Consider the following 19045-nt stretch of genomic DNA (forward strand, 5'->3'; position numbering starts at 1 on the left):
TCTCAGAAACTGAAAAAGGTTTATTTTCTCTTCTACCAATTTAGTCACCACTCCATTGTATTTATAACCTTTAAACACTTCATTTGGTGATGCTCATTCACGTGAAAAATCATCATTTTGGTGTTTTTCAACATGATTGTAGACTCTAGAAGTCATGCCTATCAAATCCACTGCATCCTGCTAAGGCTCATCTATTGTGAACGATTTTGTTCTAATTTTATTCTTCCTTGATTGGACAAATTCTGCTTCAGAATCCCTAACAACAAGCAACTTGAGCTTTGATTTCTCAGAGAAATCCGTGATCTCCCATCTCTAACTCAGAAGCTATCCAATCCTTCTATGCCTCTGAAACTGTCGTCCTCGCTTGTCTAATCAACCTCGACTCAGGAGAAACCTTCAAACTAGTCCCTTGGGAATGAGTCGGCATCCAAGCCTTAAAAATTCCTCGTACATATTAGCTTGCCACCATAGTTGTTGCTAGCTCTCATATTTGTTTAATGTTAGCAATTTTAGGTTGCGAGCTAGTGACCAGATAGTTTGTGGTTAAGTTTTATGGTTATCGCCAACTCACGAGGTAAAATGCCTAAAGATGTGATCAATCTGCAAGCTGGCGACAAGTTGGTTTGGGTTTACATTTTGAGGTCTCTAGATTTTTGGGTGTTAGCGTTTTATGTTACCAAGCTGGAGATTGTTAATAAAATTGCTTTGGTTGCGGGGTCTTGAGTTGGTTTGATGTCATACATTATAGCCGCGAGAGTTAGCGAGTAACTCATTTCATACAGTTTTCACTAGCTCTCATGTCTGTTTAATGTTAGCATTTTTAGGTCGCGAGCTAGTGACTAGACAGTTTGTGGTTAAGTTTTATGGTTATCGCTAGCTCATGAAGTTAAATGTCTGAAGACCTGATCAAGCCGCGAGCTTGCGAGTGAAGTGCTAGCGGTTAAGAGATAAATAGTTTTATGTTGGTGAGTACATGACAAGGGTTAAAGTTACCACTATCTCCAAGTCGTTGTGGTGATGAGGACTTAACATTTTGTTGTCGAGAATTGGTGAGTGGCAGTTCAGTTTCCCTCAGTCACTAGATCTCGAGGTTACGAAGGCTTAGCATTTCCAGCTTGCGAGTTGGAGATAGAGTCGTAAGGGCTTGTCGCTAGGTCGCGAGATTTTCTAATGGGCAGTCTTTCAGGTAGAGAGTTGACGACTGTGTGCCACGTGTTTTAATGACTTAATATCTTGAAATCGCCAATAATTATTTTTTATGGTTTGAAAATAGCTTGAAATCGCTAATATTTTATTTTTATGGTTTGTGTTTTAATGACTTAATATCTTGAAATCGTCAAAATATTTTTTTTATGGTTTGAAAATAGCTTGAAATCGCCAATATTTTATTTTTATGGTTTGAAAATAGGTTGAAATTGCCAATATTTTTTTTTAATGGTTTGAAAATAGGTTGAAATCACCAATATTTATTTTTAATGGTTTGAAAATAGGTTGAAATCACCAATGCAAATATTTTTCTAGTTTTAAAAACATTACAATTCGCCCATGCAAATATTTTTTTGGTTTTAAAAACATTACAATTCGCCAAGATTTTTCACAAACTTTGAGCTATCACGGCTAATTCGCCAAAGGAGATTATTATTTTTTCTCCGTAAAACACAAAAATTCGCAAGTAAAATTAAAATTCTCCTCAGAAATTATACAACTTTCGCTAGGTTTTTACACCTTGTCCAAGGGGGCGGGGGTTCTTAAATTTTTCCCTGTAAATTAGCATCCAACTTTTCTTTTTGGTATAAGGCTCAGTTTGAGAGACCGTCTTGCTGGTTGATTTATATTTACTTATAGTTTATTACTTAATAATGTTTATTGAATACAATATAATATTTAAATAGTAATGTAAAATATATTTTTTATTAATTAATTTTTTATTTCTTCATTTGTGATAATATAGTATTTATATAGAAAATAATGTCTTAATTAAAAATCAATATTCAAGAAAATGACATCTTAATTATTAGCAATGGCATTTTAATGATTAGTAAGACTATTAGTATTCATATAATTTTTTAAATAAAACCTTACTATCTTTATTATTAAAAAAAAAAAATCTTATTTAGTGAGACTTTATAAAATATTTATAATATTTAAAACTAAATTATTATTTTAATTTCTAAAGTAATTTCAATCATGAAACTAATTAGATGTTTTGAATATATGATTATGAAAAGTCATTTATATGGATCCCAAAACTATTTAGGTGTTTGAATTTTTATTTATAAAAACAATATTTTAATTCATCTTTAATTATTGATAATAATGTACAATCATCAAAGTAGATAAGCTACAACATTTAAATAGACTCAAATCTAGCTAAAGACATATGAAATTGGTCTTCACCTTACAACATCCATTACTATTTATTTGCATTAAATTTCTTAAATTATTTTGAGCAATATTTTTAAAATTTATGATGAACAAGATAGATAAATATGAATATATAATGCTAGTTGACTAAACTATTATATTATTGGTGTAATTGCTTTCATATTATTTTTAGTTCGTATATTAGAATGTTACAATTGTCAATTATTCATTATTTGAACATTTTAAATTATCTAACAATTACTATATAAGAAAAAATATTGAATTAAAATAAAAGAAATCCTCAATAAAATATCTCAAGGATTTTTATAGTAATTCAATGTTAAAAAATATCTAAGAGGTTTCCCTTCACAATAAATTGGTCAATCCTTCAAATATGATCATTACTTATAGAAAATAATTTTGTAAAAAAAATATTGTTGGGTGTAGGGAAGGTTACCTACTATACTTCATAGAAAGTAAAAATAATAAGTGAATAAAAAAATTAATCTCATTTTGAGCACGTTCAAACAAATTGAATGCACTATTAATCTCATTTTGAACATGTTCAAACAAATTAATCTCATTTGGAACATGTTCAAACAAATTAATCTCATTTCGAACATGCTCAAAAAAATTAATCTCATTTCTAACATGTTCAAACAAATTGAAGGTTACCTACTATCTTGTTTCAAATTCCAAAAAGTTAAACAAATGTTTCCCATAACATCTGTTTTATTCATTAACTCTCTAGATTGAAAGCTAAACATGATGTGAGAGAAACACAAACTATCAATCAATGATGAATAAAAGATTATAATACAACAAATTCTCAATGTGGAGTGGGACATAAATAGAAGAGGGAGACAAAGCCCACTAAAACTGTTAAAAAGCCATATTCATGGACCCCACATCCAATTGAAATGGTCAAATGAAACTTAGTGCTAATTTCTTTTCTTCCCCAAACTAATCAGAATTTGAAGAAGCCCTTATAACTCTTAAGTAGTTGAGCTTTTGATGTTCTATGACCTTCACAACAGCTAAATCTTCATTACTCTATATAGTGCAATTTTAATGTTTTTGATTAGGTAAAATGGGAAAACATGGAATCTGATCTTATAACATAGGAGATTAAAGACTAAATTAACAAGAAGTTTGAATATAATGTTTTTTATTGGGTAAGCAAGATTTTGAAACGATTTATAATCGCAAAGAGAAAGATAGAACATGAAGTACAATCAGATATCAAGAAACGACAAAACAAAACTAAAATTTGTGTACAACCAACCAACCCAAATCAGAATAGTTAAAAAATTGTTCCAAAACCATTTTCAAAATTAACAGGTTACAGAATTTAAAACTACAAGATATTCCAAATACATCCATCTAAAAACATCCTCTTCAACGCCACAAAAAAACAAAGAAGAGAAGAAGGGCAATAAACAATTCTCTGGTCATTGCTTGCTGAAAAACCTTCATACAACTTTTGTTATGATAAAGTCTGAAAGATGCACAGTGCTAGACGTATGCTATACTTCAATCAACAAGTTACAATTCTCAACTTTTCTTATATTTGTACATAATGGGCCAACGGTAAACTCTCACACCTCTCCTTTCACTAAACTTTTTCTTATATACAGATAACGTACACAACACTTCTTATCAACAAAGTAGTAAATCTGAGAGCCATGGCTTTACATTCTTGAAATCTTGAACTCAATTTACATGGACAAAGATTCCCAAGAAACCATTAAAACATCTTCTACCTGTACAAAGATGCCTGGTTCATACGATATCTAAGCATTCCATTGTACAGAGCAAGTCTGTTGGCCGGAATGTTATGCTCTGACTGCTTTTCTTCAACTGGGTGTCTGTCAATTGCAGAATCTGCTCTCCTGGACTGCTGCTGACATCTTTCTGTCTCTTCTCTATGATGTTCTTGCTTTTCTCCAAAACATTCCACCAATTCTGCAGCAAAATGAACCTTCTTCTTCTTTTTCTTCTTGGGCAAGTCTTCCCCTGCAAATGGAACAAAACACATGAGAAAAAGAAACCTCAAATTCAACCAACATATATACTTTTATCTATGTCTTTTCTTGGAATTTGTGTAGCAAAGGTCTAATATCTATAAGATTACAGAGCACTTCAAAATCTGTTTTTTTTCTAAATCAAAATCATAAACCCTTCGAAACCTGTTTTTTCCTTAATCAAAAACATACCTGAAAAAAGACAAGAAAACGCTGAAGAAGAATTTGATTGAATGGATTTGTTAAAGGTGAGCTCCACCAACTTATGACGCCGTAGAAGAAGAAGTGCCACTCCCCCAGACACCATGATCACTGCTAGAAGCCCCATCCCTCCACCAGGCGCCGCCATTACTGAAACAAAATTGGGTAAAAACGTCAAATTACATGCATTCTTATAGAACAGCTGCAAATTGCTACCCAGTACCAAGTCAATCTTTTCAATCCCACAAGAAATCCAATTAAAAAAATGTGAAAAAGGATAAAGAAAAAAGGTGACAAAGAAACATTATTATAGAAGAGCGAGAGTCAAGGTCACTGTGGTCACCAAATGATCCCAAGTTTTGTCATACCTGAAGGATTGATTCCCACGAAACTGGATTTCTTTGGTTGATTGAAACTTTACAGTGTTAATTGAAGCTATTGGGCGTCATGAATGACATCACAAGCTTGGTTGGAGTTGGTACTTGGTATTTTTTCTTACATGGCGGCTCTACGCTCTGCCATTTTTTAATGGAAAGATGCTTGGATTTGCACTGTAACTTGTAAGGGCGGGAGAAGCTTCGCCGACATTCTTGACTTATTCGTCCTTGCTAATTTCTTTTGCTGAAAACAACTGGACTACATGAAATTGGGCATTCATGAGCACCTCTGCCTTTATATAACGTCAGATTTTCATGGTAGATAGATGATGGAAAACTGGAGGATTAGGGAATAAAATCACGCGGCAGAAAATGATTAGAGGCGGCGAGAAATTGTCGTAGATTCCCATAAGTGGGTCCTGCCCTTGCCAACTATTTTTTATTTTAAATCATTGCCGTGGTACCACGTACGTGGGCCTTCCATGGCAATAATTGCCTACAGATGTAACTAGACTGGATAAGTCTTTTTAAAATATAGAATGTTTCCGATCATGATCCACATCAGATGAAAGAGTGCACAAGGAGAAGGAATTTTTTTATTCATCGTTTTATGTTTCAATGTTTCGGATCACACTCCATGATCCATCATCATAATGAAGGAGTGTATAAAGAGAAGGAAAGTTTTCGTATGCACTATTTTGTGCATCAACGTTAAGGACAAGGAAGTTTTTCTTATGCACTCTTTTGTCCTGAAAATGATCATAAAGTATGATGTGAAACGTTGATGCAAGAAACTCTCACACAATCGAATAGGTTAAAGATAATTGAATAAACATGTGCATTTTATAAATATAGCTTCTATTGTTAGAAGTCTTTGTTGGCTTGTTTCTTCTACATTCTCTAGAGGAAACCTTTTTAAATTTTGTGCGTTGAAAAATATAGTTTTTGGGGATTTGTGGATGATGTGAATGTATGATTTATTATAGTATATGAATCAATTTATTTTTTGTATTGCTCTTTAACTTTGGGTTTCGGTCCCTATAAAACCGGTTTATCATAATCAAAAACTTATGGTATGGGTGGTGATGATATTCAATGTAATGGTTCATATTTATATAAAAATAAGTAATATATCGACTCTTCTAATAATCAGCCATATACAATAAGAATTCATGTATGATAGACACATAATAGGTATTTGATCGTCATATATACTTTTTTATTTAGATGTATGTTTTTATTTTAATATATGGGTCAATTAATTTTGTTGCATGGATTGTGATACTATTTAATATAATGATTCACATTTATTTAAAAACAAGTAATATTTTGACTTTTCTTATAATCAACCATACACAATAAGGGATTTATATATGAAAATATACAATAGGTATTTGATGGTCATGTGTACTTTATGATTTGAATGTATGGTTTATTAATATATGGATCAATTAGTTTTGTTGCATAGATGATGATACTATTTAATATAATGGTTCACATTTATTTAAAATAGGTAATATTTTGACTTTTCTTATAATCAACCATATACAATAAAGATTCACGTATGATAGACATAGATTAGGTATTTGATGGTCATATGCACTTTATGATTTGAATATATGAATTATTAATATATGGGTCAATTAATTTTGTTGCATGGATGGTGATACTATTTAATGTAATGGTATACATTTTTTTAAGAGTAAATAGTATTTTGATCTTTATTATTATTAATTGTACATGATATGGATCCAAGTATGATGGACACATATAGGTATTTGATGGTCATAAGTGTTTTTTGATTTAGTGTATGATTTATTAATATATGGGCCAATTAACTTTGTTATGTGGGTGGTAACAATACTCAATGCAACGGTTCATACTTACTTTAAAAATAAGTAATATTTTGACCTTTCTCATAACTAACCATACATGAGATGGGTTCATGTATGATGGACATAGATAAGTATTTGGTGGTCCTAAGTGCATTTTGTCTAAAGAATAACTTTTATTGATGATGCATATGCTTTGTTTGGTTTGGAATATTTTAGAGATTGTGTTATCTTTAATTACATCACATATTTTTGTGAAAGAGTCACAAATTATTTTAGGCATTTTTTATATTATTAGTTTTGGATTTTTTCTTAATGTAATAATCTAATATTTAAATGTATGTTTTTGTATGAAAGATAATATTTAGCTTGTCTTAGATTTTAGTAGGTTAGATCTAATTTTTATATTTGTTTTCTTAACTTTTAAAAATAATTTTTGTGTACATAAAAAAATTATGAAAAAAATTCACATTGTGCAACTTCTTGAGGTGTGCTAGAACAAACAATAGAGTCCCAGTAAAAAAACCAAAGGTAAATTTGAATTAGAATTCTAGGAACACATGGAAATTTTTTTCTAAAAGAACCTCATGTGGGATTATAACTAGGCAATGGATTTTTCTTGGTGGTAAGGAGAACCCCATTTGATTTATAAAGAAAATAGTATTCACTAGGTGTGCTTAATGACTAACACAATTTATTGTCAAACAAATTCAAATATATGGATCTTGACCAAAATGTCACATGAAGGAGGCTATGATCAAGGAAAAATATGGATGAGTTAATGATTTTTTGGGGACCTATGATGCCATATGCAGACTCTAATTGTTGTCTCAATAAAACCAAAAATTTAAAAAAGGTTGTTTACAATGAAGAGGTTGGGTTGTTGGTTATGTTGATCAAGATATGAGGTGAGAAAACAAAATTACATTGTGCAAGGCCTAGCAAGGTTTTCATTACCTTGTTGGTGCTTGACATCAAACCAACAACCATGCATTCCTTTATAAATTTTACAAAAGCTACCAAAGGTTAGAAAAGTGGATATAATACGAGGCTCAAAAACCTATGTCGAAGCTCGACATGATTTTGAAAACCTATCAAAAGGTTTCTCCTTTGTTTCAAACACTGCTTTTGAACATTGGTGCCAAAAAAGAACCCACCTACCAAGCTCTGATTGTTGTCAAAGAAAGGGTGTAATAAATGTCAGAGGATTAAAGAGAAAGTTAGCAGGAATTAAATCATTTTTCACAAGTATTTGCAAGAGAATGCCATGAAGTTTTTTTATCACAAAAGAGTAGGATTGTAGAATAGAGAAATATGCCATGCCATAGTAGAGTTGCACATAAAAAGGTACTTAAGGGAAATGCATTGGTAAGTTTGTAGTCTTCTCAGTGAGAAATCATTACAGTCTTAGCCCAGAAAGAGTATTTTCAAAGAAATTCAACAGTGAAAATTGTGTTTCCCTTATGTCACTCTACCAAAACTTTCCAAAAATATAAAAATATGATTTTGAGCTAAAATTCAAATATGATGAAGTGCAAATATCTTTTCTATGAACAATTATCCAGCCTAACTAACACGTTACTAGAAAGAGGTGACACTAAACTAGGGCACACCAACCTAGCTAAATTTTGGGAAAGAGTGAACAAGGAAAATAGGATGCCCGCTACACAAAGAATGGTTGAGAGTGGGTTGTTGTAGGCATCCACTTTTCCTATGGTTGTACAATGCATGAACTTAGTTTTACAAACAATTCTAATTCTTTAGAATGTGTGATTCATAAATTTGAGGCTTCTATTTCGAAAATCATAACATGATTTTTTTCTTTAACTCTTCCAAGAATAATAAATGCTTCTCCTTCTAGGATGCACATACAATGAAGGCTTGGTCTCTTCTTGAATCTCCTCCTATCTATATGGGTTGGTTATTACTTCAAGAAAATGTTACCTAAGAATAAATGGAAAGTGGAATTCTACCCTTAATTTCATCTTGAAGTTAATTTTGATGGTGCCTCTAAGGATAATCCAAAGTCTTAAATGTTGGTTGTGTTATCCAAGATGTTATCAATTGGTGCTATACTTATGGTTGCATCCAAGAAACTTTTTGATGGAACTGATAATAAAATAGAAATTTAAGCCCTTATGCTTGATCTTGAGATTTCCCTCAAATAAAATTTGTCAAGATTATTATTGAAGGAGATTTTGTGCTTATAATTAATGCATTGGAGAAGAAATATTTCAAAGTTTTAGAAGTTACTATGCCTAATGGAGAAATTGGATTACTACAAATGTATGTGCTACTTCAGGGTGGCTAACATGTTGGCTTATGGTTTGGCAAATTGGTTGGTTAAATAGTGGCATTCCTCTTCTTGAAGGTACTTCCTTGGTTGATTGAAATCAAATTCTCTATATGAAATGGAACTTAGGATCATTCTCACTAAGCTAATGTTTTAATTTGATTCCCTAAGACTTTGTGAGGGTGTCTTCTAGTGTTGGGGTTTATTGAGATTTCTTGATGGCCAAACTTATTTTTGCTACGTGGAATTGATCTTCTTTTTGGTGTGATCTTATGTGTCAAAGAGTATTATGTGGAGTTTATCTTTGAAATGGCCCCTTGTTTGACATCTTGGCTATCTCACAAGTACCTTCTTGATGTAACTATGTGACTCGTTGTCCTCTTGGGTGTAGTAGGGTATGTGTAAGATCACGAGGGGCCAAAAAGTGTCGATATTTTGACTAAAGTTTTGATTGATAAGTTGATTGAAAAATATTTTTCTTTCAAATGATATCACATTTTTTAATCTGAAACATGTGTCACATTCTATGCTTTGTATACTATTAGTTAGAATAGAGGCTGAGCCAATTCTTCTCAGTTTCCTCTTTAGAGTCTATTTTTCACTACTTTGGGTGGTGTTTTCCCTATTGACTCCCTTGAGGATTCTAAAATGTCGCATGGACCACAATGTGCCGGCTCTCTTAATCTCATCCGTTGATTAAAGAATGTTATGTAGCCATCACCATTGACGCATCTTTTAGAGTTTATCCATAATAATAATAAGTTGCAGAAAAGTTGTTCAATGAGCAATGAGTTAAATTGTCCTTCATTTGATTTTGAATAGTGCATCGTGCCGGCTCTTTTAAAGTCTTGTTAATTAAAGTATAGCGTACGCCCATCACCATCGAATCGAAGCATCTTTCACAGTTAATTTATAACAACTAGTTGCATTAAATCAATGACTTGATTATTGCTCATTTCCTTTTAACCACTGTAATTTGCTGACTTTTGGCAATTAAAACTCATACTTTATTTTAAGAAGGGCTTGGTCAATTTTTAATTATTTTGTGGAAGAAAAGAACAGTTTGGGTCTTCTAGAAATTATTCAAACCTCTACAATTTAAGGATAAATATCTTGGGTTGCAGTCTGTCGAGGGAGGATAAGTTAATTTTAATAAAATAATAATTCAAGATAATTATGTAGTTATCATAGATATGTTTACTCATTTTTAGAGAAAATAAGAGGTTTCTTATCATAATTTTAAATTTAATTAAAACTATTTTATTTCATATATATTATTATATAAAATAAATAATTAATTCAACATATAAGGAAGACAAGGTGACATGTTCTATTTCGTAAGAGGTAAGATACTTTTATGTACTCTTTGAGCTCTCTAACATTTTGATGATGAATCACAAAGTGTGATTGGAAGCATTGATGTACAAAAACACGTACAATCAGATGTAGAAACAACAGTGAGTAGCTAATTGATGGTATATTCTAGTTGACATATAAACGTTGATGCCAAAAAACACTCACAATTGAATCCAAAAAATACAATAATCTCAACCTTAAGACATATCTAATATCAATATATTAGAGACAAATCCATTTATGTCTCCACTTGGATAATCATTATGAAACGAGTCACTGAAGACAATATTAGGGATAAATACATTTATGTCTTCACTTGATAATTATTATGAAGTGAGTTACTCAAGGCAATAAATTGTGCTTACAAATTACTATTTTCTTTATAGATTTACCATAATTCCTTTCTACATCAAACTACATATAATTTACTAATTAATATAGATATAATTTACTTATAGAGTTGACCAGTAAGGTTATTTTATTTATAGTAAAAATCCACATCTAAGGATTTATTCTAGACAATCTCTTCCCTTTCATGTTTCGATTATACCAACAATTAACATTTATACATGACTAATAGTTAATTATTATATTATACACGTTCTATTTATTGAGTAGGAAATCTTTTCTATGTAATATCAAAATAATTTTTATAATATAGCTTAATAACTCTAACTAATTCCAGTCTGGCAGTGGGCTACATGGCGACTAAATGGTAGAGTAGTAGGGATTCATTCCCCGAAAACCTGTGTGTTCTGGCTCATGATGATTACGCCCACTTGCGTTAATCAATTATCTTCAATTATGATTTGATAGGGGTGATGGGAAACGACTCTTTTTTGTTTTCCCTAACCGAAGATCTAGAAACTTCCCTTGTGCCTGGATTTTTTGTCTTATTGTGTGGCCCATTTTTCAGTACTGTTTGGAGACTTTTCTGGTGTGGCCCATTTCCTGTGATTGTTTGGTGTCTACTCTGGTGTGGCCCATATCCTGCTATTCAGCGACCAAGAGCATAATGGGTGGGGACAAGAACATGCAAGAACTGTCTACTTGCAAAAAATGGAAGAAAAACAAGGATGTGCGGTAGGAAGTTGTTGATGGGGGAATCATCCCCTTCATGGATAGACTTCATGGCTCTTCTCCTCTTCTCATGGAGTACTTTGTCAATGGGTGGAAGAAAGGGATCCTGAGGGCTTATGGAGTCAAGTATCAACTTGATGAAACCCTGGTGGTGACGGTCACTGGTTTGGTGATGAACAACAGAAGATTCTATAGAGACAAAATAACTGGGGAGGAGGACATGACGAGTTTCTTTGACAAAGACAAGGAGTTCTCTAGAGTTACCAAGATGGTTGATGGCGGCTACAACAGGAAAGATATTATGGCTCCCTGGGCAGACATGGTCGAGTTTATCATGAGCTATATTATGCTTGATGGCAGATATGTCAACATCTTCTTCTATCATTTTACCATATTTAATCATTTTAGGCATGGTAAAATTATTTATGTTCCTTTCTATCTGGCCTCCTCTTTAGAAAATAGCCTTGAAAAAAGTTGGGGAATCCAAACAATCCTGTTCTCCATGAAGGGCTTATTGTGCTCATCATGGAGTACACTAAGACCCTTGAAGTTGTGCCCTCTCTTTCTGAGAAAGACCAACAGACCAACATCCAAGATGTCTCTGACTCGAAAATGGAATTGGAGGATAGTGGGGGTGTCATTCCTTTTGATGACCTATATTATAAGCCTACGGAAGTAGGGGAGATGATGGTCATCCCTAGGACATTTAGCAGTAAGAATCCTCCTAGATGGGCGACCAACAAGTATAAATCCACCAACAAACTAATTTCTAAGGCTAAGCCCCTTTCTAAAAAAAAGAAGCTTGTGGCTAAGGACTATGGTCCGAATAATCCGGATTAGGAAAATAAGCTAGACATTCCTATCAACATCTTGAAAGAAAAAAAGGGGACCATGGCCAAAGAAGAGAGCAGTGAGACTCAAAGGATTGGTAATTTGATGAATCTGATTATGGAAGCTACTAGGAGCCAGAAGAGTTGCTGGAAGTGGGTAGAGCACGAAATTGATACCCTCAAAGTGGGGGTTATAGAGATTATTGACATCTTCACTACCTCCCTTGAGCCCACCAAATCTGAGAAACTCGTGTCTATGACCCAAAATCTCTCTGAGGACATCGAGGTGATGAAATGCAATCATGAACAAAGAATTGAAAAGGTGGAAAGGTCTATGGTGGAGATAAAGAAAAACCTCAAGAACCTAGTTGATTTAAGAAAACAAGCTATGAACAATAGTATAGAGGGGCTCGAAAAGATCAATGCCATGCTTTCTAATTACAGATCCTATCATAGTGAACTGGTGAAAGACCTTGGAGGTGATGATATGGTTGTTGGAGACAACAAAACCATTGGTCCCAGTTCCAGAACCAGAAGCAGGAGCAGCAACAACAGTACCTCCAGATTCATTATGGAGGAACTGGAGGAAATCAACAAGATTTCCATCCAGAAGAACAAGGATCTGGTGCACTCTCTTAATTGAGTTCTTTTTCTTTTGCTTTGTCTTATTTGTCTGCGTCTCTTTTGTTTTCATGTCTGTTCTGGGGTGCTCCCCTGTTTTGTTGATGGTTCTTGTTTGTTTCGCTGATGGTCAATTTTTGTAAAACTTTTGGTTTTGGGTCCATGTAAAACCCATTTATCTTTATCAAAAAAATTTAATTACTTGAACCATGACTTTATTCTTACAAATGATATATTAAGATTATATACAATACAAATAAATATACACAAATAAAAATTATATATACAAAATACGGTTGAAAGAAAACTCATTTTAGCACACAATTGACCACTAGAACAATATGACTATTATATATTTATTTCCTTTTGAATTCCTATTCTATTCACAATTATTAACTTTTCCAATAATACCAATGATGAAACTTACCATTAATGTTCTATGAATGCAATATATGTACATCCCATATGACTATTTCAATATACCATGCCTTATCTTCAAATGAGCATGATTCTTGGTTAGAGGCAATGAAAGATGATATAAAGGCTTTGGAAAAATGTGACACATAAGATCTAGTTGAGCTACCTAAGGGGAGAAAATACATTGGATGCAAGTTGTTTTTATGAAGAAAACTAGAGAACATGGTAAGTTGGAATGATGCAAGGTTTGGTTAGTGGCAAAAAGTTACTCATAGGTTGAGGGAGTGGATTTTGGTGAGAATTTATCTCTTGTGGCTAAACTAACTCCCATTAGATTCCTTTTATATATCGATACTACTTTTGATTTAGAAGTAGAGAAAATGGATGTTAAAATACCTTTCTTAAATGAGGATTTTGATGAGGAAATATTTATGAAATAGCCTAATAATTTATTATGAAGGGACAAGAACACTTAGTTTGCAAGTTAAAGACATCTTTGTATGGTTTGTTTAGTAGTCACCAAGAATGTGGTATCAAAATTTTGATGCCTTTGCATTGGATCATGAATTTGTTAGAAGTGAAGAAGATCATTGTGTTTATTTTAAATTAATCAATGATCGATTACTAGTCATTATCTTTTATGTTGTGTTAGGGTTTCAAGCAGATCCGTAGCAAATATGAACTAACAATTATATGCAGATCTAAATACAAAAGATAAAGGAATAAAACAAGACACAGATAACACAAAGATTTAATGTGGTTCACCCAGAATGGGTTACATCCACCATACACAATCTTCCAATCTTTCTTATTATCCAACAAAAATAGTACATCAACCTCTCTCTGCCTTAAGCATCCCAACCGCTTATAACATGCATTTTTAGGGCAACAAACAAAGTCGGCCTTTTTAGGGTTTTATTACAATGTCGATTTTCATCAACAAAAACATGCTGAGTGTACAATACTTTGCTGATCAGTCGCCACATATCAACAATCTCCCACTTGGAGACTGATCAGGCTCCACACCAAACAATCTCCCACTTGGAGACCGATACTAGATGACACCATTGTACTTGCATCATCCACTGGATAAAATACTGGGACTTGATTGGTATAAATTCCACAATTATCAATCAAGAAGACCAACAAAAACTGATGAAGAAATCAACTTCTCCTGTGGAACTGCCTTCATGAACATATCAATGGGATTCTCACTAGTGTGAATCTTCTCAAGCCGTAACTAAACCTCCTCCAAAACAGTCCAGATGAAGTGGTACCTGAGTTGAATGTGCTTTATCCTTGAATGAAAAGCAGAGTTCTTTGCAAGATGAATGACACTCTGGCTATCAGTATACAATGAGAAATCCTCCCGTGTCTGACCCAATTCCTCTAGAAAATATTGTAACCAAATCATCTCCTTGCTGGCTTCTGTAGTAGCAACATACTCAGCTTCAATGGTTGAAAGTGCAACAACCTTTTGCAGCCTAGAAATCCAACTGACTGCAATTCCCCCTATAGTGAAAATATACCCTGTAGTACTCCTCCGTGAATCAATATCACCTGCCAGATCAAAGTCAACAAATCCACTCAGAGCAGCATTAGATCCTTTGAAACATAATGCCTTCGTAGTAGTTCCTTTCAAATGTCGAAGAATCCATTTCACAACATTCCAATGTTCCATACCTGTATTACTCATAAACCTGCTCACAACTCCCACTGCATGTGCAATATCTGGCCTTGTGCCAACCATTGCATACATCAAACTACCAACAGCTGATAAATATAGGATGTTAGATATTTTATTTACCTCTTCCTATGCCTTTGGACACATCTCTTTAGTCAATTTGAAATGACTAGCCAAAGGTGTATTAACTACTTTTGCATCCTGCATGTTAAATATTTTCAACACCTTCTTTATATACTCACTTTGGGACAAATTCAAGGTTCTATTTTTCCTGTCCTGTGTAATCCTCATACCGAGAATTTGCTTAGCTGCACCCAAATCCTTCATAGCAAATGACCTGGCTAATTTCTGTTTAAGATCATTTATATGTTGCATGTTAGACCCAACAACAAGCATGTCATCAACATAAAGCAACATGATAATATAACTGCCATTATCCAGTCTCTTAAAATATACACAATGATCAGAATGACATCTATGATAACTGTGTTCAACCATGAAACTATCAAATTTTAAATACCATTGTCGGGGTGCTTACTTTAGGCCATACAAACTTTTCTTCAACGTGCACACCAAGTTCTCCCTACCTTTGACCTCATATCCCTGTGGTTGCAACATGTAAATTTCCTCCTCCAAATCTCCTTGGAGAAAAGCTGTTTTGACATCTAATTGTTCAAGATGTAAATCATCTGCAACCACAAGACTAAGTATAGTTCTAATTGAAGTCATTTTTACAATTGGAAAAAATATTTCATCATAATCTATACCCTTTTTCTGTGCAAAACCTTTTACCACAAGTTTGGCCTTATATCTTTTCTGACCTCCTTCCTCCTCCTTTAGCCGATAAACCCATTTGTTAGGCAAGGCTCTTTTTTCTATAGGTAAAGGGACTAAGTCCCAAGTCTTATTTTTCACCAAGGAGTCCATCTCCTCTTTCATGCCTAGCTCCCATTGTTGTTTGGCATCCACCTGCATTGCTTCTTCATATTCTTCTGGTTCACCAGAATCAGTTAATAAAATAGAATACAAAGAAGGAGAAAATATTTTAGGGGGTCTACTTGACCTCGTAGAACGTTGAACACTTGCAGGAGTTTGTGGGACAATTTGTTGTTGCTAAGCATTAGGTACCTGTAGCATTTCATTTTCAGGAATCTCATCCAACACCACATATTCTTGTTTGTCCTGTTCATGCTTCTTTTCTTGCATTTGTTCTTTATACATAACCTTCTAATTGAATATAACATCTCTACTTATAATTATTTTCTTATTTTCAAAATCTAATAACCGATAGCCATATTCATCTATCCCATATCCAATGAAGGTACATTTATGAGATTTAGCATCAAGCTTGGTTTTGTTTTCTTTGTCAACATGGACAAAAGCTTCACAACCAAAGGTTTTCAAAAAAGAATAATTTACCTTTTTACCAGTCCATGCCTCCTCTGGAATACCACCATCCAAAGGGGTTGAAGGTCCTCTATTTATCAAATAGACAACAGTATGTACAACATCTACCCAAAAATGTAAGGGCAATCCAGCATGCAATCTCATGCTCCTCGCGCATTCCATGATAGTCCTATTCATTCTCTCTGACACACCATTTTCCTGTGGAGTTCCTAGAATTGTCTTCTGCTTTTGAATCCCATTTATCCGATCTGAGACACTTCAACTTTTTTCCTGTCTCATTCTCAACCAAAGCTTTCCATTTCTTAAAAGTTTCAAAAACATCTGATTTTTGTTTTAGGAAATATACCCATGTTTTTCTAGTTGAGTCATCAATAAAAATAACATAATAACAAGAGCCACCAAGAGATGATACCTGAGCTGGTCCCCATACATTTGAATGCACAAGCTCTAACTTCTCACTCTTCTTCTCTTTCCCAACCTTGAGAAATCTGACTCTTTTCTGTTTACCATAAACACAGTTTTCACAGAACTCTAAATCAATCTTCTTTAGTCCTAGCAATAGATTTATGGAGTGAAGGATTTTCATCCCTTTCTCACTCATGTGCCCAAGCCTACGGTGCCACATTATCGAATCTGTTCTTGCAAATCTATTGTTGCCATCCCTGCAATAACTTTATCTATAGCAGCTAGGGTAGAGTAAGTCTTACCAGTACATAGATATAATGTGCCTACTTTCGCACCTTTAGCTACTACTAATGATCCTTTAGTGACCTTCCAGATACTGTCTGAGAGGGTAACTATGCAACCTTCACTACCTAGTTGCCCTCCATAAATTAAATTTATTCTTAAATTAGGAACATGTCTTACCTCCTGCAGTAACCAGTCATTTCCATTCTGCAACTTGATCTTTATCTTTCCTTTTCCAACAATTTGACAGGGCTCATCATCACCCAAATATACCTGTCCAAAATCACCATGAACATAATCTAGAAAATATTTTCTATGGGGTGTAGCATGAAATGAAGCCCCAAAATCTATTACCCAGGAATCATTAACATTATCCAAACATAAGATTAAAGCATCTTGTAAAGTATTACTTGCAATATTAGCTTCCTTATTGTCATTTTCATTTTTGTCTCCTTCTTTGTTTTTCCAAGACCAACAGTCTTTCTTTAGATGACCAAGCTTTCCGTAGTACCGACAATCTTTCTTTCCTCTAGATTGAGAGCATCCTTTCTTTGACTTCCCTCGTGACTTCTCATTCCCAGGGCCTTTTCCTCTTTCCTTTGATCTTCCTTTGTCCTCCACATTCAAAACACTACTTGATAATGTTGGAGTCTCACCTGTTCTTTTCCTTCACATTTCCTCGCTTAAGATAACACAAACAATATCATCAAATATCAAATAGGGATAACTTTAAGAAACCCCCTCGGGCAACTGTGTAAAATCCTAGCGAATCAGACATTATTTTCGGGGGAAAATTTTCATATCGATGGCAAATTTTTTTTTAAAATGAGGAAAAAATTATTTTGCATTGCCGATTTTTTTTCTAGGGTATGAAAATGCCATAAATTTGTGGCGAATAATACCTTGGGTAAGTGCACCAAGATGGTGAACAAAAAGGGGGTATAAGTGGCCACTTTTTTTCTGAAAACAGGTAAACCTGAACTTCAAAGAGCTATTTGAAGGTCATGCACTCAAAACTAAGAGTTGAAAAAAGAATAAGAATTGTAGTACTCTGAATCCAGTTTCTAAACTACTAATTTTTTAAAAAATTGGATAATATTAAGAGGGTCAAACCTTTCACGCACGAAAAAATGTTCCTGATTTTTTCAGAAAAATATAACATAGTTGTTTTCGTACGCTACACAAAATCTATAGTTAGATTTAGTATTTTGCAAAACCCTTTGGTAGGATGATAGGTAAGAGTGAGATATAGAAGTTGTGTATTTTTTTGTAATTTTTCGTTGAGTATTTTATTTTTTATGATTTTTGGAAGTGACCACATCCTGAAAATTTGGTACCTATTCGTGCACTGGGCATAACTTGCATCAAAATAATAAAAAATGCAAATTTTTTTTTTTGAAAGTGTATATAATTTAGTGTAGAACAATACTATATAATTTATTTTGAATTTGGTCAAGTATATCAAAAGTTTTTAAAAAAATGGTAGACATATGTCTGTGAGGACTGTCAAGGCACTAATAAATAAAATTAAAGTTTACTATGCTAATGTTGTCCAAAAATTAAAAAATTTATATGGTCAGAAAACTAAGAATATGTGTGAGATTATGGTGGTAATTTTAGAGATACCCACTTCATCATTTGTAAACCTGATGATGATGAAGTCAAGAAATCATGGTGGAAGATGAAAAAACGTGTAAAGGAACAAAAAAGGGGGGAAAATGGGCTTGCAAGCCTTAGGGTCATTTTCCAACCCTCTTACCAAGGAAAAACCCACACAGGTTATGAAGAACCAAAAGTACTATTCGCAGTTCTTCATAACCCGTACGGGTTATGAAGAACTAGAAACATTTTTTTGGTTTCACAAAACCCGTA

The 19045-nt window shown here is 33.5% G+C and overlaps 1 protein-coding gene across 2 annotated transcripts; it reads right to left on the reverse strand.

Moving 5' to 3' along the window:
- Positions 1-3795: 3795 nt before the first annotated feature.
- On the reverse strand, positions 3796-5220 carry LOC131044171 (uncharacterized). 2 transcript variants are annotated; one of them, XM_057977445.2, is made up of 3 exons: positions 4958-5220; positions 4581-4739; positions 3796-4380 (listed from the first exon to the last, which is right to left on the reverse strand). In XM_057977445.2, exons 2-3 carry the CDS (start codon positions 4735-4737, stop codon positions 4124-4126), a joined length of 414 nt encoding a protein of 137 aa, XP_057833428.2. In that variant the 5' UTR covers positions 4738-4739; positions 4958-5220; the 3' UTR covers positions 3796-4123. The 2 variants fall into 2 exon arrangements, with proteins under 2 accessions (XP_057833428.2, XP_057833427.2); XM_057977444.2 differs by lacking the exon at positions 4958-5220 and having other exon boundaries at positions 4581-4861.
- Positions 5221-19045: the final 13825 nt, after the last annotated feature.

This window comes from Cryptomeria japonica, chromosome 6, assembly GCF_030272615.1.
Source record: "Cryptomeria japonica chromosome 6, Sugi_1.0, whole genome shotgun sequence".
In the NCBI taxonomy this organism is placed as follows: domain Eukaryota; kingdom Viridiplantae; phylum Streptophyta; class Pinopsida; order Cupressales; family Cupressaceae; genus Cryptomeria; species Cryptomeria japonica.